Raw genomic sequence first — 27,522 nt, 5'->3', positions numbered from 1 at the left:
CCTTTCTTGTATTATATATATATAACTATATAATTTATATAATTGTATATTATATATTGCTTTACACTGATTCAAACTCTGTTGTTGTGCCATAATTCTACATGGTAAGATCTGAAACCTCTCAAAGATGGACATGACCCTCTCTTATTCAGATCATTTTATTTTAATAATAATAATAATAATAATAATAATAATAATAATAATAATAATAATAATAATAGGTTGGCTTTTTTTAATCCACACAGTAGGATTGGGATTTTAACCTACAAACTGGGAATTAAAGCCTAGAAACTGGAAATTAATAATCACTCAACTGCTTTACACCAGAGCAAGGAAAAAAAAGGAGCTGTTTCCATATCAATACTTGCCTCTAAAATTACATTTACCATCAAGTTGTGCAGATCTAATTAAAATTTTAACCAGCAAGTAACCTGCCTTTCTTATATTATATATATATATAAATATATAATGTATAATTCTATATTTGGAGATGTACAATTACATATATATATATGTACACAAATATACAAGATACATATTATTTACACCTGCCTTTCTTATAATATATATCTATAAATATGTAATATATAATTATATATTTAATATTGCTTTATATTGATTCAAACACTGTTCAAACCCTGTTGTTGTGTCATAATTTTACAGGGTAAGATCTAAACCTGAAGTGATAAACAAGGAAATAGGGCAGGGAAGGGGAAGAAACACCAAGGAAATCACACAGAGTTCTACTGTAAAACGAAATTTAAAGACACAAAAGAAAAAAACCTCACCAAACTAAGCACCTTAAGTTCAAAGAATTTAAAAATAACCAAAAAAAACACCCCCACCTCTATAATTAGTATTTTTTCTTAATGGAATAAAAACAATCAGAGCAAAATCCATTTTTTATTTCTTCCACTTATGCAAAAAAGAGCTTGTAGTATCTAAAATTAATTAGAAAAATCTGACAAGGTGAGGTCCAACAGCAGTTTTTAAACACAATGGTGCAGGTGGAAACTCCAGTTTGGGGGTGAGGAATCATTAATGAACTGCCAAGTCTTAGAGACAATATAATATAATATAAAATAATATAATATACAGTATAATTTATATAATATCCAAACCAGTGAGCTTTACTATTCCATACAAATAGTATTTCCAGTACTGCTGACTCGCTCTGTTCTTAAAAAATATTAAGTATTTCCATAAATTATTCTCCTCTCAGGTACCTTTCTGGTATCTCCTGGCTCTCTAGGGAGAACATGATGTATGGAGAAAAATATCTAATTTGTGAGAAAGTAAACTATTACACGTCCCTTATTTATTTTAATCGAAGTTACCATCAAAAATGTGGGAAAAAAACCCCAATAAATATCACATTTTCACATTGAAAAATGTGAATAAAATTTTTTAAAAACCCTTATTTTGGTATAAACTTGAACTATAAAGTGTGTAGTTAAAATATCTTTATTAGGTGGCCTGCAACCCTGGGATATGCCACTAGATGGCAAGTTTGGATAGCAATTTAGCTGAATTTTAACTCGTGGCATGTTTGAAAACTCCAAAAATACAGCAAATACAGCTGAAAAATTAATTCCCCCGTGATGAAATTCAGATTTACAACCAACAGGTAACACAACGGAGCAGAAACTGAACTTTTTGCTTACCTGCAATACCTACCCAAACCTCTCCAAACAAAAACCACCTCGAGGTGGATTTAGGAGGGCACTGAATTTGCCTTGCAGGGTAAATGGTCAGACAGCTGAACCAAGCACAACTTACCTCGTCAGGAGAGAGCAGGTAAAGAGGTGTTAAGGTGGGAAGATCCCTTAATTCACAGCTCAGGCCGAGTGACACCAGGATCTCCTTGAGGACTTGGTATCTCTTGGTGTTGCTCATCTTCAGCAGGTTAAAATCCTCCTCAGTTTGGACGTCCATGGAATTGCTGTCCAGCTCCAAGTGGGCCTGGCAGGATATGGGCAAAGAGAACCCCAAAAAAATCACTTTTCAGTTCAGGGATCACAGCTGCCAATCCACTCACAATTTCCTGTGAAACCCCAAATATCCCCTCTAAAATAAACATTTCCTGGAGGAGATGTTCACACTTGTACTTACTAATTCAGTTTATCCCTCTCCTCCTCATGTCTGCCAGAACCAACAGCAAGATCTGGCATATTTTGACTTGTACCAGAGAAGAATTGTCTTAAAACTGAAAGAGCTTTACCAGAGGTTGGAGATCTGAAGAACCCAGAGAAGTCCTTACTGTGTCACGTGAATTAAGTTGAAATCAGTGCAGATCAAGAAACGCTTCTGTCTGAAAAAAATTACTTTCCCATGTGGTAGAGCTGCAGCAGATGCTTAAAAGCAGAAATGAAACACAACAGAAAAAAAAGAAATCCTTTGTAGACCTCCTTTTTTTCTGGTTTTCTTTCTGTGTTTGATGTTTTTTTGTGAGGTTTTATTTTGTTTGGTTGGTTGGTTTGGTTTTGAAATAATTGTTCCAAGATATTTAGAAGGCCTCCTACCCTGCTACACGCAGATTCATTTAATGAAAATCACAAGCTATTCTTTTGTTCACTTCTTCAGTTTAATGATGCCCTTCATGTTTTATCTATAATCTGCTTTATTGAAATTCAGGGAAATGAAGGACAGTGGATGTTCCTGGATCCCTGGAAGTGTCCAAGGCCAGGTTGGACAAGGATTGGAGCAACCTGGGGTGGGAACTGGGTGATCTTTAAGGTCCCTTCCAACCCAAACCACTCCATGGCTATAAAAAGTGTAAATGGGGGCAGGACACACCCTCCCAGAAGAGCATCAAAACAAGGGAAGCATTTCTGTGGCAGAATATTTAACAGCTGATGTCACTGCCCAGCCCCTGAGGAGAAAACAATAAGGCTTTTCAAATCCACACTGGAAGTCGTTTAGAATTATAAAATGACACACTAATCCTTTTAATCTGATTTTTTTTTGAAGCTGTGCTGTTAAAAGCTCTTTTTCTAGGGGGTGGGGAGGGGGAGAAACCTCTGCAGTGTTAAGTTTTCCTGCAGCAGAAGGGTCAGTTTAAAGGCTGCAGCAGAGCAGGTTTTTCCACGGAGCTTGCACAAACAGCTTCTAATCGGTTTTCTGGTCCAAGCATCCAGCACATGGGGTGGCAAAGCTCTAAACATGCTGCTGTGTCTAACAGAGTTTCCAAAAAAAAACCCAGCAGATTTGACCTGATAAACTGATAAGAGATGGAAACACTTCTGAGAAAGCCCAGGAATGTTTCTGAACTACGAAACTGCTCGAAAAGTATTGATACCTGATCCCTGAGCAGTGAAATTTGAGTGCTCTGGGCTCCTGAGAAAGTTCTCCTCGACCTAAAATGTTGGTTGAAATACAACCTTTCATAAAGCTAAGTCTCTATTATATTACTTAATTTAATTTACTTGAACACTGGTAAATAAATCTTGCTCTGCTTTTCTCCATGTGCTTGGTAGATTCATACTTCAGGGCATACACTTATTTTCTAAACTTTTTATCAGCCTTTCCAACACTCAAAACTTATAGCTCTGAATATTTAAATAATCAGTGACCAACATTTACCTTTAACACACCCATCATCCACAGAGAATAAAAAATAAAAAATTTAAAAAAAAAATATTATGACCACTTGAACTTCTGTGTTCTTTAATTTTTTGAGGGTTTTTGTTTGGTTGTGGGGTCTTCTCTTTTACCAGACACCACAATACCCTAACACTGGAGAGGCACCTGTTTGCTGGGATATTGTTTTCAAGTGGAATGAGGAAGATTTTTGGCTCCTTCACTCCCCCCAGGTGCTCTGAGCTATTTCATAGGTGCAGAATGTTAAACATTTAAAACTTGAAAGCCTGAAGAAAGACTTGGGAAATATAAAAGGAAGTTTCCAGCGAGGTTTATTTTACACTCTCTGCTTCCCCATAGTTCAGATTTTAGCAAGAGTGACTTTTTTATTTTGCCAGTGTAAGCTCTCACCCTCAGATCTGTCACAATTTGGCTCTTCCTGTTCCCACCTCCCAAAATCTGCAGAATTCCCAGCTCTGTCACTGCCCAACCTCCAGCAGGCAGAAAAGGAAAGCTCTGCTCTTGAAAATCACAGAATCTCAGAATAGTTGGGGTTGGAAAGACACCTCTGGAGATCACCTGGAGCAGGTGACACGGGAATGTGTCCAGGCAGGGTTGGAACATCTCCAGAGAGGGACACTCCACACCCTCCCTGGGCAGCTCTTCCAGTGCTCTGTCACTCCATGGAAAGAAGCTCTTCCTCATGTTGAGGTGGAACTTGTTGTGTTTTAGTTTGAGGACTCTGCTCCTCGGCCTGACCACTGGGAAGAATCTGGCACCACCTTCCTGGCACTCACCTTGGTGATACTGGTATGGATTGGTAAGTAAGATTCCTGCTAACTGTGCAAACCTGCTCTTTCTTCCACCACCCCTCTGATCTTTCCTGATGTCCACCTGCCTGGCTCTGTGGTGACAACAGGGAAGTGGAACAGCAGTGGCATTGCTGAGGATCAAAGGAAACCCATTCTGCATTCAGAGTCCTTGTACACCCACCAGCACATCCATCTGCACCTCAGGGGGTGGGCAGGCCCTGGCACAGGTTGCCCAGAGAAGCTGTGGCTGCTCCTGGATCCCTGGAAGTGTCCAAGGCCAAGTTTGGATGGGGCTTGGAGCAACCTGGGCTGGTGGAAGGTGTCCCTGCCCATGGCAGGGGATTGGAACTGGATGGTCTTTAAAATCCCTCCCAACCCAACCCGTTCCACGCTCCTCTCCTTGACAGGAACCCCCAAGATCGTGCAGTGGGAAGAAGTGACCTTTTCCCCACGCAGCAATGTGCAGATCAACACTTCCACACGCACAGTACCTGGGAAAGGATGGCTTCTCCTCCACTCTCTCCGTGAGTCAGGTGAACAATAACTGTGTCTTTCTCGGCGTTATTTAATCGACACAACGTCTTCACTTTGCCGGCCTCTTCCTTCCCCCCTTCCTCGAAGACACAGCCACTGACCACCAGATCCAGCTTCACCTCAGGGCTGTCCTTTGTGGACACCACCAGTTCATGGACAGTCCTCCTCAGCTTGTTCTTCCGCTTGATCCGAACGCCGCCGAACGTGAAGGACGAAGAAATCCCGAGAATCTTCCCGCCTTTGGACAAAAACTTCATGAACTGCTCGTGGCTCCCCTCAGAAATGGGCTCCTCCGAGGCAATGACCAAGAGCAGGGCGTTGTCGATCCAGGGGTCTCTCAGCACTTGCTCCTGGTGCAGCTGGTAGATGGTGTAGCTCTCTGCGTCGACGCACTCCCGAAGGATCGATCTCACCTGCTCGAATTTCCCCTTGGCCCCCTCAGAGCCGAGGTAAATCAACACATTCGGGGGCTTCCCAGCGAGGTTCACCCTCTTCATCCCTCTTTCTAGGCAGTCATCCTTCTCCTCTTCCAGCCTGCTGCTGGCATCATCGGGAAGCTCCGGAATGTTTTCTGCAGAGGCGAATTTGACCGACTCGATGGTGCTGTTTTCCAGCTGCAGGCACTCGCGGCAGCTGGAAAGATGCAAGTGGTGATGCTCTCCTGACAGATTGCTGGGCTCATCCCCACGATCACCTTCCTCCTCTGGCCTGGATTTCTCCTCCTCACTCTGCCCTCCCAATCCTGATTTAACAGTTGCTTCATCCATTTGTGCGCTCTGCTCTTTCACAGGTGGTGCCTCCTGCGCCAACTCCTGCAGAGCAGATTCCTGTAAATGGACAGCTGGGAAAGGGGAAAGGATGCAAAAGGAGGGGTTAGAAAAACAGTATTAAAAGAGCTATCATAAATATTACTAACACAGCAGGATTTGATTTAATTCAATTTGAGCACAAATCATCTGTAACAGCAAGAATTTCACTTGTTTGACAGCAAATCCCACGTCCCCCCAGCACCAAAATCAATCTGGACTTACAAGTCTAAGGAGTCTTTGTTTCAAAGGACAAAACGAAGCAAATGAAATACCTTGGGAAAAATACTGATCTTTCAAGGAGAGCAGGGTGGAAAATCCCTTGCTGCTCTTTGGAAATAAACTATTTTGAAACAAACTATTTTGAAATAAGCTAATAAAGCGGTGATGTTGGGCAAGATGGAGATATTGCACTGCTGGAGGCTGCAGATAAAAGTTTGGCACAAGTAAAGGGAGTCAAAAAAAAAAGAACTGAACTGCTTTCAGGCTGCAGAAAGGGAGAGAGAACCACAAACAGCAAGATCAGGGAGCTAAGAATCCAAGGAAACAAGAGGCAAATATGAGGAATTGTTAAACCTTCCCTTTTCTCCCCCTGAAAACAACAGAATTGCAAAGATAAACAATCTATAGCAAATACAAGGAAGAAAAAAGGAGCAGAGGGGATTATTTGCCAGCATGAAGCCTGCAGAGCAAACTAATTACAAAAGAGGAGAGAAAAATCCTCTTCATAAGGGAGGGTTTTTTCAGCTGCTGAGCCATGAAAATATTTCGGGTTTCAGTCTGAAAAAATTTACTGAATCCTTCTCCACTCATACAGGACCAAATAAACTTCCTATGCTTTTAATTCCACGAGAAACTTGCTTAACAGAGCTTTGTTACAATACACCAGAGGCAAGTTCAATCCCTTTCTCCACTTATCAACACTTGCATTCCCTTGGAACTGTATCCCCTTTGGAGCAGAAGCCCAAATTGTTCTCAACTCATGTTTAGCTTTTAACAGACTTTAATTTCCAATATGAAAAAGAAGAGAACATTTGCCTCAAAACTTCTGGGTTTGTTTTTTGGGTGTTTTGTGGTTTTTTTTTTCCCCAAACAGATTTTTTAATGTAACAGCCAAGATTTACAGAAATAGTAATTTCTAACTTCACCTTTGTGACAGTCACACAATCAATGCATTTGCAAATGATTAAACACCACCTTGGGTTCTTGGAGATCTCATCATACTGAGGTTAATTAATGGCAGTAGCTAATGAGGCATTAAAGAAGAAGAGGAGGGAGTTATCCCAAAAATCTTCAGATCCATTCTGCTCTTATTTCTGTTGTTGCATCAGCTTCACAAGGATCTCTATATCTGACAATATTCAGTATAAAACTGGGAAGAAATCCTTCCCTGGGAGGGTGGGAAGGGGCTGGGATAGAATTCCCAGAGAAGCTGTGGCTGCTCCTGGATCCCTGGAGGTGTCCAAGGCCAGGCTGGATAAACTTGGAGCACCCTGGGCTGGTGGAAGGTGTCCCTGCCCATGGCAGGGGGTGGGAATGGATGATCTCGAAGGTCCCTTCCAACCCAAACCATTCTGTGAAAACACAGTCGAGCTACAGACTCATCAAGTGCCTCACCAAAACAAGTGCAAGTTTATTTATAAACAGGTATAAAAACTATATGCAAAGTCCTAAAATAACCACGAAACAAACGTGTTCTGCTGGTAAAAATGACCGTGAAATACTCACAAACAATCCTGTGGGGCACCATCCCGTTATCCATTTGGAGCCTGTCTTCCAAGAACGCTATTCCAAGGCTACTGAAATTATCCACGCTCGCTTCAGCAATCAACTTGAAAGGTTCACCAGGTTTATAGGCCAAGGGTGAGCAGTAGTCTGACCACCTCACAATCTAGAATAAAGCACATGAAGCTTTTTCAGTTGGAGAAGGTTACAGGAAAACATCCAGATATCAACAATATTACGAGTTTTAAAGATGAGCTGCACAAGGTTCGAACACAACCTGAAGAACCCACTGAGGAAGGGTCATTTATGCAGCAAAACCTGCTACAAGATTCACCCCTGACAGAAGAAAACAACAGCAACTAAGCATTCATAGCAAATTGGAAGTACAAATTAATCATTCCCCGAGACCAAGGCTATAAAAGTTTCAAGTAACACAGAAAATTCCAGCAGAGCATAACCACATTCTGTAAAAAAAAAAATCTATTGGTGTTTATTTCCTTCAGCACAGATTCTAAAGAAGAATGCTGATAAAAAGAACAAAAGTGAACTACAAGGGTTTAAATCAAAGCACACCCTGATTATCAGAAGTATTAACTAAACCCTGAAGGATCAAGCTGTTAATATACAGCAAAAATTCCTTTCTCCAGGAAATAAACACCATGCAATTGGGATACACACTTGGATGCACAAACCAGTTGTTCTCCTGGGAAGGTGTTTTTAGAGACAAGGAAGCACCACCTTAAAAAAAAATTAGCCTTTGCCACATAACATATTCCAAATATTGGGAGACAAAGTGCAATTCCCACACAGCAGCTCCAGGACTGACAACACCAAACCACTTCCATGAAGTTCACCTTTTTATCACCACATACAAGATGCATCACACTGATTAAAGACAGGCAGGAAAAACACTTCTTTTGAATGCTCAAAATGAGAGTGAGCTCTTAGGTGTTTTACTTGCCAATATTTGATTATCAGCTAAATTTACCTTTTCACCTACTGCAGTGAAGTGGTTTGCACAATATTCAAAATAATCCAGTTCCAGTTTCTGACTTTGGAGTATTTCCCAAGGGAACACGAAGGAAGAAGGGACTGAGGGTTCATCCAACCTAAATGGCTGTGTCTCCTTTCTGAGTCATTCTCTAAGCCAGCCTCTGGCACAACCCAAGTGAGACCATTCATGGAATCTTGGAATGGTTCAGGTGGGAAAGGGACCTTGAAGATTATTCAGTCCCACCCCCTGCCATGGGCAGGGACACCTTCCACCAGCCCAGGTTGCTCCAAGTTTATCCAACCTGGCCTTGGACACTTCCAGGGATTCAGGAGCAGCCACAGCTTCTCTGGGCAACCTGTGCCAGGGCCTGCCCACCCTCCCAGTCAGCAATTCCTTCCCAATATCCCATCTATCCCTGCCCTCTGGCAGTTTGAAGCCATTCCCCCTTGTCCTGTCCCTCCAGCCCTTGGAAATAGTCTCTCTCCATCTTTCCTGCAGCTCCTTCAGGCCCTGCAAGGCCACACTCAGGTCCCCCCAAAGCTTCTCTTGTCCAGCTGAACAATCCCAGCTGTGCCAGCCTTTCCTCCCAGCAGAGCTGCTCCAGCCCTGGGATCCTCTTGGTGCCTCCTCTGGGCTCTCTCCAGCAGCTCCCTGTGCTCCCTGTGCTGTTCCCAGGGCTGGAGCAGCTCTGCAGGTGGGGGGGGGGTCTCAATCCATACTCATGTTGGTGGCCTTTGGATATCTAACAAGAAAACTGGCTGGGTACCATCTGGTACATTACTTATCCTGACCCTCAGTGAAAACATTCCACTTCCAAAAGGAAAAGGAGAGCAGTGTGTGGGTGCTCCCCACAAGATGCACATTCTTGAGTTCTGGGTCAAACTTCAGCTCTGTAACACAAGAGCAAGTCACAGGTTCAAGCCAGAACACAGAGTTGGTGAGAACCAGCCCTCAAATCCACGGCAGATGGATTTGACCACCTGGGTCCTGAACTCCTGGGAATAACAACCACCTGCTCCAACGGCGAGCTCCCACCTCCAGGACTTTCTGAAAGCTCATCAGCACGGCTGTGCCACAAAGCAATGAAATGAAGTTTCAGGGCATATTTTGGGGGCTCTCTGGGGGTGAATGAGCAGTTCTGAAGCAGAACAAACTGTCCTGATGGAAAGCAGCCACACCAGACCACGATCCACCTGAAACCCTGGAGGCAGAGCCAGTCAGGCCTCACCCCACTGTCACTGGGGATGTGTGTGACCAAATCAGCACAAACTGCCCCAATCAACACTTCCCAGGTGGAAAGGATTCCCAGCTGGGCTTAATTTATTGGTACAACATCCACAGCTGGGAAGGGAAGCCTCCAGTTGTAATCCTAAGGTGGAAAACTCTGAGGGCCTGCTGCTGGTGTGGGAATTCACATCGACCAGTGGCAAACATTTCTGATGCAGGACACCAACTTCCTTCTCCATTTTCCTCAGGATACCGGGGTGGAGGGTAAAAAACTTAGATAATATTTAGATATCCTTTCTTACCCAGAGAACAGGCACAGCTCACCTGGAAAGTATGAGGAAAATATATTGATGCTCTGGAGCTTTTTTTTCATGGCACCAAGCAAAATATCAGATCTAAAATGCAGCTGTTGCTGTGTGGTGCAAACAAAGTGAACACAGAGAAGTGTCTCTCAAAGTAAAGCCTTTTCAAAGGGGTATTAGGAAGAAATTCTTGACTGTCAGGGTGGTGAGGACCTGGCACACTTGCCAAAACATATGACCTATAATCCTGATCAGGCAACAATCCATTTTCTTCACAGCAGAACAGAAATCCTCAGGGAATATTTTTTTATTATTATTATTTATTCATTTTTATGTTTTCTGGGTCCACCTCATTGTCAATAAAAACCACTCACAGATCCCTGGTAGTTCCACAGGGAATGGTTTTCTGGCTAGAAATTCTCCCAGGCCACAGGAGCAACATTCCCTGGCTCTGGTGACATTTGGCTGTACCAGAGTTGAGAGCACTTCACTACAAGGGACATGGGCACAGAAGAATAATGAACAAAATACAACAGCAGGCCTTTTCCTCCTTTGTTTTGGTCTTCTGCCTGGACTATCCCTTTTGAGCTTTGGAAACCAAATGAATGGCCAGGTAAGGATGCAAATATTTTCCATTCTAAGGAAAACACAAACAAAAGTGAGAAGATTAAAAAAAAAAAACAACTCGGCTGAACAATATAGTCCAAAAGAATAAATAATTAAAGATCTCCCTCAGCCTTGTGTTTGAACTGGCCCAGCACTGTTCCCAACCTGCCCTCAGGTTAGACAAGTCCATTTACCAACCCCTCTGCTCTCAGTGTTCGCTCCAGCACAGGATTCCTGGAATATCTCCTGGAATGAGCGACCTGGAAAACACATGATCCTCACCCAGGGAAACAGGCAGACCACGAGCACCTGTGTGAGTGGCTGTGATTCCAAGGAGGAGCCTGAAACATGATTCCAGGAAACAAGGCTGACAGATGGGCCCTTCAGGGTGCTTGAGCTGGGACCATTCAGGACAACACCTGATCCATGGCCCTGGGTGGTGATCCCAGCTTGTGGCAGAGCCTGTTCCATGCAAGAGCTCTGGAACCCCAAAAACAGAGGGACTTTCCACAAGGGCCTGGAGTGACAGGACAAGGGGGACTGACCTTAAACTGAAAGAGAGTAGGGTTGGATTGGATATTAGGAAGAAATTCTTCCCTGGGAGGGTGGGCAGGCCCTGGCACAGGTTGCCCAGAGAAGCTGTGGCTGCCCCTGGATCCCTGGAAGTGTCCAAGGCCAGGCTGGATAAACTTGGAGCAACCTGGGCTGAGTGGAAGGTGTCCCTGCCCATGGCAGGGGGTTGGACCTGGATGATCTTGAAGGTCCCTTCCAACCCAAACCATCCTATGATTCTGTGACTCTCTTCTCTAAGGAAAGCACAGAGCACACACAACATGTGAGAGCCTTGGGAAGGACCACCCTCATAGGGAAGGATTCCTTCCCAATATCCCCTCTATCCCTGCCCTCTGGCAGTGGGAAGCCATTCCCCCTGTCCTGTCACTCCATCCCTTGTCCCAGGTCCCTCTCCAGCTCTCCTGGAGCCCCTTTAGGCACTGGAAAGGTCTCCCTGGAGCCTTCTCTTCTCCAGGCTGAACAATCCCAGCTCTCCCAGCCTGGCTCCAGAGCAGAGGAGCAGTTCCCACCCACAGCCAGAGAAACACCCTCCTAAAAACCCTCATCAAAAAAATATCCGTGGGTCTGTTTGAAGCATAAAATAGAACTAAACCATTAACAGTGAGATATTTTACCAAAGAGATTACCTTTTTATTCCTAAGAACACCACAACCCACCTGCTCTGCTTTCTGTGGGAGAAACAGAAGGAAGCACTCACCTCTTTTGAAGAGTCAGGTCCTCTCTGCAGGTTCTCTGTCTGAGCAGAAATGCTTTCTGTCACAAAAGCTATGTGTTCTGCATTAAGCAACTTCTCAGGGTAAATGAAGGGGGAAACGAGAAGGAGACTCCACCTGTTTAAGTCATCAAGGAACTGAAAGAAGCAGAAAAGAAAAGTGAGTCTGTGTAGGAAGCAGCGGATTTAAGAATTCAGTTTTAAATTAAGCCCCGCCTGAATTCAAATGTGAGCCTCCAGCCCTGCATGAAGGGTGATGACTATTTCACATTCCCCACGAGGGAAAAGAAAAGGGCTAAAGTACTGAACCATTACCCAGGAACACATCAAAAGCGAAACTAAAAGTGACAAGCCACGTTTTTTAAGCCAATTCACACTCCAGCTTTCAGCTTTACGGGAAGGGTGGAAAAGAGGGGGCCACAAAACCCACTGAGCCAGTGGCACTTGTGACTCTCGTGGGCCATTTGCCAACGTTCCTCACCCAGCCTGATCCTGCTCTCCCATTCCCACTGCATGTTAAATCCTCCTGCATCTGCATCAAAATTCCTCCTTCCCTACAAAGCTCATAAAATATAAATAAATAACTCACTCGAAATCAATCTGTCCATAAGTTATCCCAGCCACTCATCAGGCCACTGGATCGAATGTTTCCTTCATTAAATTTTAAAAATGGTTCTCTCTCTCTTGTCCTCACCCAGGAGCAAATAAAGCTCAAAAGCTGGAACCAGTAAACCAATGAACAGGTTTGAGCTCTCCCCATACAAAACGTTGTTTCAAGGGAGGAAAAGGAGATGAAAAATGAAAACCACAGGTTTTTTTGCAAATGGGCAGTGGAAAAGGAAGGTGGGGGTGACAGTGATAAAAAAACCCTCAAAGCTTCACAGTAATCTGTTCTTTTAAAATATGACATCGATTTTTAAGCAGATATTGCACCGAGCTTAATTTTCTGACATATTTTTAAAATGGCAAATGTTAGAAATGCATCTATTTTGCTACTACCATGCTAGAAATGCACACCTTCAGTCATTTTATGGAAAAACAGAAGAGAATTTCCCCCCAGCACACTGAGAATCACCCCACACCTCAGATGAAACCCCAGAGTCTGTGGGTTGAGTTCCCTGCTCCAACCACCTTTAGTGAGCACAGAAGCTGCAAGAGCAAACACTTCTTATCTTCCAGGGAAAGGGAACTGAACTCAGGAAGCTTTATAGTCCCTTAAAGATCCCCATCTGGCTGAAGATCAAACAAAAAACCTTTCCAGGTGAGGATTATTGACTCACTGGTGTCTTCAGCAGATCGCTGCTCACGGTCCAGAGTCAGTTCTGCCTCCTCAGAGAGCAAAGGAGCTTTGCTGGCTGCCCAGAAGCCCAAAAAAACCATCCAGGTTAACCTTTTATCTCTTCATAGATGATGCAAAGAGCCTTTAATTGAAGGTCAGAGCCCTCCCGTGCCCCACACCTGCCCCGGGGTTCTCAGAGTGGGAGCTGCCAAGGTGTATTTTTAAGAGACAAAAAACATATTGAATAACAGCCCTGACCTCATGCCAAGCTTCGTGCCAAGCTACAGCTCCCCAGAGGGCTTCTCAGCTCCCAATAAAGTGAGCAGCTCATAAAATCGGCCTGCATGAACAGCATTGCAGACAGAAAAAAATGTGCCTGCTGTGCAAGGACCGAGGAGGAGCAGCCTCAGAAACGGGCAGAAGTGGAGCAAAGAGCAGCAGAAATCAGCTGAAATGCTTCTTACAAAACAATAACCCGGGGCAACCGAGGCAAAAACAACACAGTCAACTTTGGTTTGTTTTTATGGAGGTATGAATTAAGTATTTAACTTCGCTGTGAGAGATCCTGAGAATGCCCCCACTGCTTTTTAAGTATGAAATAACCTGCTCGTTGAAGAGCAAAAAAGGCTGGGTTTAAATGGAACAAACCCCATCAGCATTTCTGATCTTGTTTTCCCCTCACTGAAAACATTCTCTTCACCCACTGAACTTGTGAAAAGCTTCTCTGCTTCTTAAAGAGCAGCACTCAGCCAGTGGCACGGTTCATAAATCCGTCTCAGTGGTGCCTGTAACAAGGGAAATAATTCCCACCAACTCACACATCAACACCAGCAAAAAGCAGAGATCAACAATGCTGGCATTTAGCGACAAATGCAGACGAATCCAACGCTCATTTAAATAATTCAGACTATTCTGGGCACTGCCAGGGCAGTTCCACTTCCAAGCCTGAAAGTCAGGCAAGCTTAGTTTCAGTTTTGCTTCCTGCAATTCCAAGTGGAACTGGTTCAGGCACTGGATTTTTCCACCGTCACGGGCTGCCACGGCCTCCCCCCCACCCTCCTCTCCCACTGCCCATTTGCAAAGAAACAAGATCTTCATTTTTCACCTCGCTCCCTTCACTTGAAACAATGTTTTGTCTGGGGAGAAGCTGCAAGTTCTCTGTAACCAAGAGCTCAGTTCAGATGCCACGACAGATCCAGCGCCGTTTCAAACCTCTGACACAAATCTTGAACCACAAACACAGCTTGTATTTTTAGACTAAAGCCTTGTATGTGCTCGAAGTGGGTTGCTAATATGGAAAGAAGGCTGGAGTGACAAGGGGAAATGGCCTTAAACTGAAAGAGAGTAGGGTTGGATTAGATATTAGGAAGCAATTCTTCCCTGTGAGGGTGGGGAGGGGCTGGGATGGAATTCCCAGAGAAGCTGTGGCTGCCCCTGGATCCCTGGAAGTGTCCAAGGCCAGGCTGGATGAGGCTTGGAGCAACCTGGGCTATGAAAGGTGTCCCTGCCCATGGCAGGGGGTGGAATGGGATGATATTTAAGGTCCCTTCCCACCCAAACCATCCTGTGACTCTCTGAAACACCATCAAGCTTCCCCAGCCGAGTTCTTCTATAAGCACAGCTTGCAAAGCTACACACACACATATATTTATATATATGCACATATATATATTTATATATATACACATATTAATTTTTATATATATTATGTATTTTACACGTGTATACACACACACACACATATATATATACATGCACAGCACATACAGCACCCTTCAGCCTACCCCCAGCCCAATGTCATATACGTAGCCATAAATCCGTGTCAATAGAAGAATAAAACAAACGGATTGTAACACTTAATCACACCCCCCATAAGGAAATAAAGCAGACCCTTTTTAAGGCCATCAAGGTCAAAGGCTACAAATCACCTCTGCTTTCCTAAAATGAATTATATGATCTTTTAGGCATCTTGTAGTCTAAGAATGTACGAATTGTAGGAGAGCTATCGCTGTTGTAGAGATAACAACCTAGCTCTAGTTGTGAAAATAAACATATGATAAATGTATATCATGTAATAAATACGCATGAAGTGGCTAGAATGAATATTACTCGAAGACTCTTGTCAGGTGCGCAGAATCTTTCTGTTACCCAGCGTGCTGTTTGCTTTTATCGCACAATAAATTCCAATCTGAACACTGATTACATCCTGAGACTCCGTTTCTCACGAACTGGGGAACATTTAGAGCCTGTTTCTCACACCAACAACCCCCACGCAGCGGCGAGCAGAGGTAAATTACACCCGCACCAACACTCCCCACGGCGGCACCGCCTGGCTACACCCCTTCATCCACCCCACAGCACGGGAGACGCCCCACGCGTGATTCCCCTCACCCCCAAACCCCTGCCGGCCACCACCACCCCCACATCCCCGAGGATAAAACCACAGCGCCACCGCCGCACCCACCGCTCCCCGGGGGCGCGGACCCGCATCCCCCGTTGCCGTGGCAACGCGCGGACCCGCAGCATCGCCGTCAGCGCGGACACACACACACACCCCCACCCACCCAAGCACACCCCGGCGGCTCTACCTGCGCCTCGCCGGTGCAGAACACCCTCCCGCCGAGGCGGAGGCGGACGCGCTCGCCGGGGCGCGGGGGGCGGGCGCAGAAGCTGAAGGAGCAGCGGCGGGAGCCGTGCAGGCCCCTCACGGTGCCGCGCACGAGCGCGGCCGCGCGCGGCCCCCGCCGCGCCCACAGGTACAGGTAGCACAGCGTGATCAGCATGGCGGGCGCGCGGCCCCCCCCCTCCCGGCCCCGCCCCTCCCCAGAGCCGCGGCCAATCAAAGAGCGGGGGCGTCAGCCGCGCGGGCGCGGCCACGAGCTCTGATTGGCTGGAGGGGCCCGGCCCCGCCCTGTCTGCACCGCCCTCAGTCCCCCCTTCGCCCTCGCCTCAGCGCTCTGTTGCGGTTCGCCACGGTTGTGTGGCGAAAGGGCGTGTAAAATTAATAAAAGTCGTCAAAAATATCGTTAAACGTGGCTTGGGGCGTTGTGTTTGCACCGGGATAGTTGTCGCCGTGCTCTGGAGGAGGAGGAGGAGCAAGCGATGTCGAGCGCCGCGAGCCGGCCCCTCACGGAATCGCGGAATGGTTTGGGTTGGAAGGGACCTTAAAGATCATCCAGTTCCCACCCCTGCCATGGGCAGGGACACCTTCCACCAGCCCACGTTGCTCCAAGCCCCGTCCAGCCTGGCCTTGGACACTTCCAGGGATCCAGGGGCAGCCACAGCTGCTCTGCCCAACCTGTGCCAGGGCCTGCCCACCCTCCCAGCCAGCAATTCCTTCCCAATATCCCATCTAACCCTGCCCACCTTCAGCTTCAGGCCATTCCCCCTTTTCCTGTCACCACCTCTCCCTTGTCCCAAGTCCATCTCCCATTCTCTTGTAGCTCGCTTTATGCACTGGAAGGGGCTCTAAAGTCACCCAAAGCTTCTCTTGTCCAGCTGAACAATCCCAGCTGTGCCAGCCTTTCCTCCCAGCAGAGCTGCTCCAGCCCTGGGATCCTCTTGGTGCCTCCTCTGGGCTCTCTCCAGCAGCTCCCTGTGCTCCCTGTGCTGTTCCCAGGGCTGGAGCAGCTCTGCAGAGGGGTCTCACCTGAGGGAGCAGAGGGGCACAATTACTCCCTCACCTGCTGGTTACACCTATTTTAATGCAGTCCCAGATAAATCCTGCAGCTTCTGCTCTCCAAACCAGAATCATGGAATTCTTTGGGTTGGAAGGGACCTTAAAGATGATCTCATTCCAACGCCCTGCCATGGGCAGGGACACCTCCCACTAGACCAGGTGGCTCAGAGCTCCATCCAACCTGGCCTTGAATGCTTCCAGGGATGGAACATAATGCTGATTTCCACAATGCATGGCAGAAACAGGTGACAGTGTCATTTGGAGGGTCAAACGGTTTAAGTATTTCTTCTTGTCTGTCTCAAGCTTAAGAAATACCAGCCTAGTGCTGCTCCTTTGTGTGACTTCATCTCATGCAGGAAGGGCACATCAAAGGAAAGAAAACAAGCAAAGCATAGAACCTGCAAAGAAAGCTCTCAAATTTGGAATTCACTTTCTCCCCTTTAGTTCAACAGCACGTGCACTGCTGACCCTCAGAGAGCACCACAGAGCACGACTGTTTGTGTAACCTTTGCACAGTGAGGAACTTGCTTTGCTTTATCTCGTGTTGGGATTGAGCACAGTTCACTACAGTTTCTCAGGTTCCCTGGAAAAGTTCATCAGTAAATAAGAAAACTGAAAAAAAAAAAAAAATTAACACAAAATGATTATAGAATCCCAGAATATGCTGAGTTGGATCACATGGCTCATCTCTTTGTAAGAATTTAATCTGTCCAAGTTATTCTCAGGCGATGTCAGAGGTCTGAAAAGTACTCCTGGCTTTTTGGGAAAGGATGAGCAACATAACGGTGTTTTCTGATTCTGTGAAGTGTTCTTCACCAAATATTAATGTTAAGAACCTTATATTAGAACTAATTGTATTGGGAAAAAAGTAATATAGTTCTTAAAATTGGACAGCTGTGACCGATCCAACTGCAACAGATTTTTATTCTGCTGGCACAAACCATTTTCTACAGCTCTGCAACCCTGAGCTAATGATTCCTGTGAAAATGCCAATTAAAATTGGGAGGTTTGATTAATTAGTACAATAATGTAATATTGACTCATTTTTTTCTACAGTGTTACACATAGCTATATCAGATTACATCATAACTTCATTAATGAAATTATATTTTCAATAATTTCATAGTAAATGTGGCCTTTATCAACAGATTTAATTGAGAATAACTTTGCATCTTCTGGAGAGTTGCAAGTAAGTAGTTCAGGCTTTAGTCCTGCACTATTATCCACGCTGGCAGATTCCTTCCAGAGGTATAAATCAATTATCCTCACACACAGATCAAGACCATAAACATCAGCTGTGTAATGCAGACTTCCCTTTCAACTATCAGGTTAAATCAGGATTAAATAAAACTAAGCTGCTGATACTGTATATGTGTATTTAGCAAGGCATTTAATTACACTTTAGGTTACTAAAGAGGGTTTAATGAGGCTCCAGAGACACAGGTGTTAAAATTTTATCATGATTCCCACCCAATCCCCATCCAGCCACCCCCCTGGCTCTGCCCCTGACACTCCTCTTGGGAATTGAGGCTGGGGGAGTGTTGGGACCCCCTCTTCCTCCTCTTCATCTTCCTCAGAGCACGTGCAGTCCTTGGAGGCTTCCCAAAGCTCTGGGCCTGGAGGTTGTTGTGTCTGTGTCTGTATCTGCTTGAGCAGATTTTAGGCTGTTCTCTACCATCCTACCCTGAAAATGAGACTAAACAACACTACTGGAATTGAGGGTTCATGCAATGAGCTATTATACAAACACTTTGCACATCACTAATAGAAACGATGGTTTTATCCAGGTCCAGATTGGTAACTATGAAGTAGGTTTACAGAAGACATCTCTGTAAACCTGATGAGACATCCTCAGGAATTGGCCAGTGTCAGATTTAAACTTGTTGCCAAATTTCAGCCGAATCCATAGTGCCAATCCAGCACTCACTGTCATGAAGAATACTGGGTGCATTTTTACTGAAGCTAAATGTGAATTTTGGCTCTAAACCCAATCCATAGTTACTGGTGGTATTAGACAACACACAGAGAAAAATAGTTGAGGTATCATTTTAACAGTTTGTAACAGTTTCTGTTGTTTTTCTTGTCTCAGGAACAGAGGCCTTTTTCTCTCTGGTTTCTTTGCCAACAGCTCTGCCCATGATGGAGATGGTCAGCAGAGCTTGAAAGAGTTCTTTCCACTTGGCTTGTAAGGGTTTCAGTCCCACTGTTCAGCATAGGCTCAGTGTCTGGGCTGGAACAGATGACCAGGAATGTCCAGTCCCACGGGTCTGGATAACTCGATGAATTTCGGGAGCTTCTGTAAAGTAGAGCTTAAAGCAATTAAATACTTTTGTAAATCAACTTTCCCGTGAATGTGCCCTGGAATGTGCAGAGCCTGGTATGGTCTCCCATACAATATTTCATAAGGACCTATGTCATCCCTCCAACTTGGCGGGATGTGAATCCTCAGCACAACCAGAGGCAAAAATGAACACATGACACGGATGTTTCCTGACAAATTTGACCAATTTGCACTTTAAGAGTGCCATTCATGCATTCAACTTTGCCTCTTGCCTGAGGTCTGTAGGGAGTGTGCAGGTCCCAGACAATTCCTGGGACACCACAAACCTCCTTCACTACCCCTGCAATAAAATGTGTCCCTCTGTCTGATGACATTCCAAGAGGAACTTGGAATTATGTGATTAGGTAAAGTTTTTCCCACTTCCCTTGCTGTGTTAGTACGACAGGGGTAATCCTCAGGCCATGCACTGAAGGTGTCAACCAGCACCAGCATGTATTTATATCTTTCCCTGGGTGGTAACTCAGCAAAATCTACGTGCCAATAATCCCTCCCCAGCCTTTGTTACCCCAGCATCACCCTTTTGGTTGGATCAGTGTTGTTCTTTGACTTCACCTTCTTCTTTCTTTGTTTCTTTGATGTCAGCTTTAAGGGACTTAATTAACTAGTGGTGTCTCTCATCATATTTTGGTTTGAACCCCGTCAAATCAATCTCTTTTTGTGATACTACTGTCAGGATGCCTTTTTCTGCAGCCCCTTTCGCTGCCTGCTCAGCAAAATGATTTCCCAACTGTGGAATTGTTTTTCTGTTCTGATGAGCTCTGCAATGCATGACAGACACTTCTTCTGGCTTCCAAACACTTTCCAGGAGTGCATGGATTTGGTCTGCATGTTTGCTCACACTGCCTTGGGCAGTTAATAGCCCTCTCTCCTTCCAGATGGCTCCATGGGCACGTACAACACTGAAGGCATATTTAGAATCAGTCCAAATATTCACCTTCTTTCCTTTGGCTCAGCTCTAGAGCTCTTGTCAGGGTGTCGGGAGTGGACCAGCAGAGGCCTACAGAGAATGGAGACAGATACAGAAAGGCTACGAAGAAACCTCAGAGGAAGAAATCGATCTAGAGGTGCTCTGACAGCTGCAACTGCAGGAAGCGCCTGAGATCCAGCGATAAGACACCGCTTCCACAGACCCCTGCAGGACCCCCCTATCTGTGCCCCCCTTGCCATTCCTTCCCCTCCTTCCCTAACTCCCAAATCTCCCTATATGGCTGGGCATATCCCTGCAGCCAATCCCTCCATCTTCCCTTATCTCTGACCCTCAGGATTCGTGCCTCTGGCAAGAATCCCACCCTTGTTCGGGACCCTTCTATGTACCCTCTATATAAACTGAAACCTTGTTTTAATAAAGAGCCATTTTGTGAGTCACCTATCTGGGGCTCTTCCCTATACAAGATGTGCGCTAGGGTCGATCACGGGGCCGAACCCCACCCGTGATATCAGGGCAATCAGTTCTGCTTTTTGGGATGACACATCAGCAGGCAAGGCCTTCCCCTCAGTTACCTTGTCCTTGTTGTCACTGCGTATTCCATCATCCGCTTACCATCCCCCAAGCTGCTTCTGTCCGTGGGCAGTTCCCAGTCTGGGTTTTCCAGAGGCACATCCTTCAGGTCCGGTCTGCTGGAATAGAGTCTCCTCTGATGGTCTGCAAACAGTCATGCTCAGGCACACTGTCAGTCCATATTGAGGACAGGAACACAGCAGGATTTACAATGGACGTTGTTTTCAGGGTAACATCATCCTGCTCCAACAACACAGCTTGGTACTCGAGCATTCTGCCAGGGGACAGCCAGTGGCCCCCCTTTTGCTCAAGCACAGCTTGGACTGCATGGGGTACACACACAACAATGTGCTGCCCAGGGGTGAGTTTCTGGGCTTCTTGGATCAAGATAACAGTCGCTGCCACAGCCCTCAAACACCCCGGCCATCCTTGGCTGACACTGTCCAGCTGTTTGGAGAAGTAGGCCACAGCCCTTTGCTGTCTCTGGGTCTGTGACAGTACCCCCAGGGCAACATTTAGTTGTTCACATGTGAACAGTTCAAAAGGCTTAATTAGGTCTGGTAGTCCCAGTGCTGGAGCTGACATTAAGGACTGTTTCAGTTGTTTAAATGCAGCTCTGATCTCATCTGTCCATGTCACAACTCCTTCCTTGGCCGCTTTCAGTGCTTCATACAGGGCTTTGACTCGTAACCCATAGCCAGCTATCCACAGGCGATACCATCCCACCATTCCCAGGAAAGCCTGCATTTCTCATATGGAGTGGGGCTCTGGGAGATGACAGATGGCTTTCTCCAGTCTGTGCTGAGCCGTTGATGTCCACGATAGATCTCAAGCCCCAGGCAGATGACCACTTCCTTTGCAATCTGTGCTTTCTCTTTCGAGACCCTATACCCACTTAGTCCCAAAAAGTTTAAAAGACTTACAGTGAGTCCGATGCACTGGTCCTGATTTTGGCAGCAATTAGTATGCCATCTACATACTGCAGGACGACTCCTTCTGGCTGCTGCCTCCTCCAGTCCTCCAGTTCTTTTGCCAGCTGGTTTCCGAATATCGTCGGGCTATTCTTGTAGCCCTGGGGTAGAACAGTCCATGTGAGTTGGGTTCTTCTCCCTGTCTCAGGGTTTTCCCATTCAAAAGCAAAAAGCTCTTGGCTGTCCTTGTGCACAGGAATGCAGAAAAAGGCATCCTTTAGATCAAGCACAGTAAACCACCCTAAATCATCTGTTAATGTGGTTAATAAGTTATAGGGGTTAACAACTATGGGGTGTATATCCTCAGTTATTCTGTTGATTGCCCTCAGATCTTGGACCACTCGATGGCTCTTGCCATCAGCCTTTTTCACCAGCAGGACAGGGGTGTTGAATTTGGACTCACATTCTACCAGTAAGCCAAATTTGGGAAACTTTTCAATTATAGGTGCAAAACCTTTAGGTGTTTTTGTCTTACCAGTGTTGCTCCGGGTTTGAGGGTGATGCTTACAGGTTCTGCTCGCTTGGACCTCCCAGGATAATCACTAAGCCCACACTCTAGGGATGACAGCATTCTCAACCTCTGCAGGGATCTCTCCGTGGTTCTCCTGTATGAAGAAGGCAGCTGCCTCGATATATTTAGTGTCAGGAATTATAACCTTTATTTCCCCCCGCCCCTTGCAGAATTTAATTTCAGCTTCTAATTTCTCCAATAAATCTCTACCCAATAAAGGCTTGGGAGAGTTTGGCATGTAGAGGAATTGATGAGTTACCCAGTGTTTACCTCATTTAAATCTCAGAGGTTTAAAGAAAGGCCTGGTTTCACTTACCCCTGTGGCACCAACCACAGTTACGGTATCACAACTCAATTTTCCTTGCAAAGTATTTAACACAGAATATGCAGCACCTGTATCAACCAACAATTCCATTTCTTCCTCCCCCCCCCACCCCCATCCCCATCCCATCTTAGCTACAACCAGAGGTTCTGCTGGGGAGGAATCCTCCAGTCCCCTTCATGCATTCTGGTTCACAGTCAGTTGGGGGCTGGAAATTCACTTCTCTTCAAGTCTGGACAATCCCTCCTCCAGTGCCCCTTCTTTTTACAGAAAAAACATCGATCATTTGCCCTGTCACGTTGGTGATTGGATCTATAATTTTCACGGTGGACATTGTGTTTACGGCGTCCCTGGTAGTTACTGTCCCACTCCAGCACCTTTCCCCTGCTTTTTTGATCTCTATTCCGATAGACCCTCCAAGCTATATCCAATAAAACACTAATATCCTTGCCATCACCTACCCTCTGCAACTTTTTCCTTATATCATCTGCAGACTGGTATATGAACAAATAGACCAGGTGGTTTTTCCCCAGATCTGATTCAGTGTCCACATCCGTGTATTTTCGTGTGGCCTCTCTTAGCCTATTCAGAAAGTCTGTTGGGGATTCATTTTTGTCTTGCTTTACCTCATGTACTTTTGACCAGTTTTCTGCTTTTGGAATTCCATACTTAAAGCCATAAACCACCAAGTCCTGATAGCGTTTCAGTGCTTCCCTTTCTTTTGGTAAATTGGGGTCCCATTTGGGGTCCTCTGAGGGGAATATATCCTCGAGCTGCCTTTGAATTTGTCCAGATGTTATCAGCACTTCAATCAGGGCCCGGGCCGCTCGCTTAACCATTTCCTTCTCTATGGGATCGAGCAACGTATCCATCATTACTTCCAGGTCACACCAATCTGGATCTTGTGATTTTATTGCTATTTTCACATATCTAGCCATTCTGCCAGGGTCATCTCGGTACGCACCGACCATATTCTTCCACTGCTGCAATTCAACCAGAGAAAAAGGAACTTTTACCAACACTGGGCCCTGATTGCTCAAAGCCTGTCTTAAGGGAGCCTCCACTGCAGGTTTCTCCTTTTCTGCCCGTCTTCCCTTAGTCACTGGGCTGGGATCCGACAGAGCCTCACGCACCCTTCTTCCCTTTGTTTTCGGTATTACTACCGCAGGTTTTTCCTCCTCCTCCTCCTCCTCCCCGAGCTATTGCCTGATTCCTCATCAGAGGCTTCTGTGCCTGTGTCAGTGAAATCACTATCCTGAGCTTCATCTCTCGCTCTCGAGGGGTCAAAAGCGGGAAGGCCGCGCTTTCCCCTCCTGTCGGCAGCAGAGACCGACTCGTTCCTCTTTAATTTGCCCGTTCCCTGACGGTACATCCCCGGCTCCCGGTTCTCCCCTTCCGCGGTGGAATCGGGCGCTGCGGTCGAAGCGGCCAAAGCGGGGATTGCTGGGGGTGATGGGGCGGCTCCGTGTCCGCCCCTCATGGCGCAGCCGGAGGGTCCCGTGTGGGCCGGGGCTGGGACCCCGGCTGAAGGCGTCGCCCCCGCTCCTCCTCCCGCAGCCCCGAGCTCTGAGCCTGCCGTCCTCCTCACCGCGGCAGCCGTGCCTGCGCTTGCGGCCCCGGCGAGAGCCCATCCCGCAGCCCATCCCGCAGCAGCCCACCCCGCAGCCCCGGCGGGGGCCGGTCCCGCAGCCCATCCCGCAGCCCATCCCGCAGCCCCGGCGGGGGCCGGTCCCGCAGCCCATCCCGCAGCCCCGGCGGGGGCCGGTCCCGCAGCCCATCCCGCAGCCCATCCCGCAGCCCGGAGGGGGCCGGTCCCGCAGCCCATCCCGCAGCCCCGGGGGGGGCCGGTCCTGCAGCCCATCCCGCAGCCCCGGGAGAGACCGCCGCTAGTCCCGCAGCACCAACAGCGGTTCCCGGGACCCCCGCTCCGCCCGGGGCGGCCCCAGCCCGTCCGGCCACGCTGCTCGATACCCCCGACACGACCGGGGTTGGCAGCCCTGGCACCCCCGACACAGCCGGTCCCGCCCCGGGGGCGACCCCAGCGCCTGATGCACCCACGGCCACGGCCCCTGCGGTCGGAGCCAGGGCGGCTCCGGGGTTAGACCCTCTCACATCTGGGGGAATTAGGAGACCTAAATTCTCCTCTCTTGGCATAAGTTCTTCGCTTTCAATATAAGTTTGACCGATAGGATCGCCTTTCCTTTTTCTCTCCTCTAAAGACACCTCTGAAAGCTCTGCCTCCACCAGAACTTTATCAGTTTTACGCTCCCTGCCCCATTCCAGACGGGTTAAAAGAAACAAAAACAATTCTGCATACTGTAGCTCACTCCAGAGCTTCTCCTTATGAAGGATCGCGATAAGCCGCAGCACAGAATTTTTATCAAAAGAGCCAAACTTTGGCCAAGCTTCCCCTCCGAGTCTGCTCCTCAAAGGCCAGATATTCATAGACAGCCGACATAAATCCTGCTTTTTCAAAGACGTTTCAGGGCCAGCTAAATGGTCCCAATGCTGTAAAACTAAAGCCAAAGGAGACCCTTTGGGGATTTTCTCCTTGGACTGCACACAACCCATGATGACAAGTAACAGAGAGGAAAAAACTCAACCAACTCAGAATTAGAGCTCACAGCCTCAGGAATGCCGTGCTAACTCCTTCCCCAGGTGCCACCACTGGCTTCAGACCAGAACTAGAGCATCTTAACACATGGGAGAGGCGTCCCTTCCACAGCCAACTCAAAACCCTTGAGTTACCACCCTCTGCCTGCCTTTACCGAAGCCTCACGGACAGTCCCTCCTGCAACTTTGGGCCCAAGTCCAAGTTTCCCTTCCCAGTCCCCCCGTATTCCCTATTTCTGGGAAAAAACCAAAACAACCCTTTGCAGCTGCTGACAAAAGTACCTCGAGCTGCTCCTTATCTTACCCCTGTATGTGGTTCCGAGGAGCTGGGCTTCTCCAGATCATGAGGAAATTCTCCAAAATATGCTGGGAAAGGAAGAATTCCCTGCAGAGTGGTATGTCCTGATCCAGAGGAGCCACAGGTCCCAATTTCCCCATACAGGGCCAACCAAACTGATGCCTAAAAGGCTGCAGAGGAAAAAAAGACTCCAGGCCCAATTAGGCAGGAGGTCAGATAAGCAGCAGAGGGTTTAATGAGGCTCCAGGAACACAGGTGTTACAAATTTTATCATGATTCCCACCCAATCCCCATCCAGCCATCCCCCTGGCTCTGCCCCCCGACACTCCTCTTGGGAATTGAGGCTGGGGGAGTGTTGGGACCCCCTCTTCCTCCTCTTCATCTTCCTCAGAGCACGTGCAGTCCTTGGAGGCTTCCCAAAGCTCTGGGCCTGGAGGTTGTTGTGTCTGTGTCTGTATCTGCTTGAGCAGATTTTAGGCTGTTCCCTACCATCCTACCCTGAAAATGAGACTAAACAACACTACTGGAATTTAGGGGATGGATATGGGAATGGCTTGGCTTGGCTGTGTGTAACTGCTGTGTTAAGGGGGAAGGGATACAATGCAGCTCCGTTAAAATCTACACAACTACTTCTAAAATTTACAAAAATTAAAGTATCAAAAACTCTAATGCAACATCCATGAATATTTAAAGTGATTGAGACTGTGCACAGATTTTCTTTTCTTTGAGTCACAGTGCTATTTACTTAGTTATAACTTCACAGATATCACACAGCCTTTAAATGTAGTTGGGAGTAGACTTAGACAGAAGGTACCTAATTCATGATAAATAATCAACGAGCACTCCATGCTCAGTGAAGGAAATTATTTTTCCCTCTCTGGAAAGTTCACGTTAGAAACCAAGTTGATTTCTATTCAGTCTTAAAGCATATATAGGAAGAAAAAAATAAAATATTAGGAGGGAATTCCTGCCTGGGAGGGTGAGGCAGGCCCTGGCACAGGTTGGGCAGAGAAGCTGTGGCTGCCCCTGGATCCCTGGAAGTGTCCAAGGCCAGGTTGGATGGGGCTTGGAGCACCCTGGGCTGGTGGAAGGTGTCCCTGCCCATGGCAGGGGTGGCACTGGATGATCTTTAAGGTCCCTTCCAACCCAAAGCATTCTGTGATTCTCTATTATATCCTTTGAAATAAAAGATTCCTCAAAGCAATGCCACTCATAACCCTTATTTTTTGTTGACAGTGCAATCCTTGGCATAGTCTTTCTCCACCCATCAAATAGGAATGTAATCAAAGGAACATCCCTGCAGTCCTGAGGGCCTGTCTTTAAATCCTCTCACTTTCACTATTTTTATTGTTGTTTTTTTTTTTTCTTTTTTAAAGCCAGGACATGAAAAATACTTCAGCCACTAAAAAAATTATTTTACATTTAAAATTCTCTTTACATCTCTCTTTTTTTTTTTTTTTTAGGACAGGAGCTTTTCCAAGCTCATGCAAAAAGTGTATTTACATCATTTATTACATCATATATTTCTCACAGAGCAAACGCAGCAACAGAAAGATAAAGGGCATGACATCCCATGGGATTTGCTAACAAAAAAAAAGCCTCTTGTTTTCCTGGGAGTGCCCTCCTGGGACAGCCAAAGTAGGAGCCCATCCTACCTTTGAACTGTTTAGGGGAGTAAAAAAAAAAACCAAAAACAAACTCATTAAGGACTTTTCCCTCCTTTTCCCCGAGGCCGTGTTTGTTTTAGGTGAGTGGGAGCTCAGATAAAGGAGGGGCTGAAAGCCCAACCTTTAGAGAGCATCCAAAGGCCATGGAAAGTGCAGCCACGAGCCTCCCGCTCCGGGATCCAGCGGGACGCGTCCATTCCCATCCCCATTCCCGGCGCTCCTGGCGGCTCCAGCAGCACCTGCCTCGGCTGGGGGAGCAGCGGGACAGGTAAGGAAGGCGCAGGGAGGCTTTTCCAGCAGCGTTCCTTGGGAAAATCCAACTGTAGGAATCATTTTCTATGCTTATTTTGTTGTTTGTTTTTTTTTTTCCCTGATACTTTATCAGATGTTACTTAAAATTAATGCTGTGATCACTGATTTTTAAAATTATTTATTATCAAATTTTTATTTTACTATATCTAAATATATCTAAA

General features: G+C 46.5%; 1 protein-coding gene across 1 annotated transcript in view; it reads right to left on the bottom strand.

The window, feature by feature from the left end:
• The window catches only part of HLCS (holocarboxylase synthetase), a 105,284-nt gene extending 89,352 nt beyond the window's left edge, over positions 1–15,932 (bottom strand). The window contains exons 1-5 of the mRNA XM_050332790.1: positions 15,738–15,932; positions 11,856–12,008; positions 7,460–7,622; positions 4,883–5,766; positions 1,780–1,962 (exon numbers count right to left, since the gene is read on the bottom strand). Of these exons, the coding sequence (XP_050188747.1) occupies positions 1,780–1,962; positions 4,883–5,766; positions 7,460–7,622; positions 11,856–12,008; positions 15,738–15,932 (1,578 nt within the window). The remainder of the gene's footprint in view (positions 1–1,779; positions 1,963–4,882; positions 5,767–7,459; positions 7,623–11,855; positions 12,009–15,737) is intronic.
• Between the last annotated feature and the right edge of the window lie 11,590 nt (positions 15,933–27,522).

The sequence above is a fragment of the Myiozetetes cayanensis genome, unplaced genomic scaffold, assembly GCF_022539395.1.
Source record: "Myiozetetes cayanensis isolate MyiCay16 unplaced genomic scaffold, myiCay2020 scf5-8, whole genome shotgun sequence".
In the NCBI taxonomy this organism is placed as follows: Eukaryota; Metazoa; Chordata; class Aves; order Passeriformes; family Tyrannidae; genus Myiozetetes; species Myiozetetes cayanensis.
The sequence above is the reverse complement of the archived record's forward strand: the minus strand, read 5'-3'. Positions and strand labels throughout refer to the sequence as shown.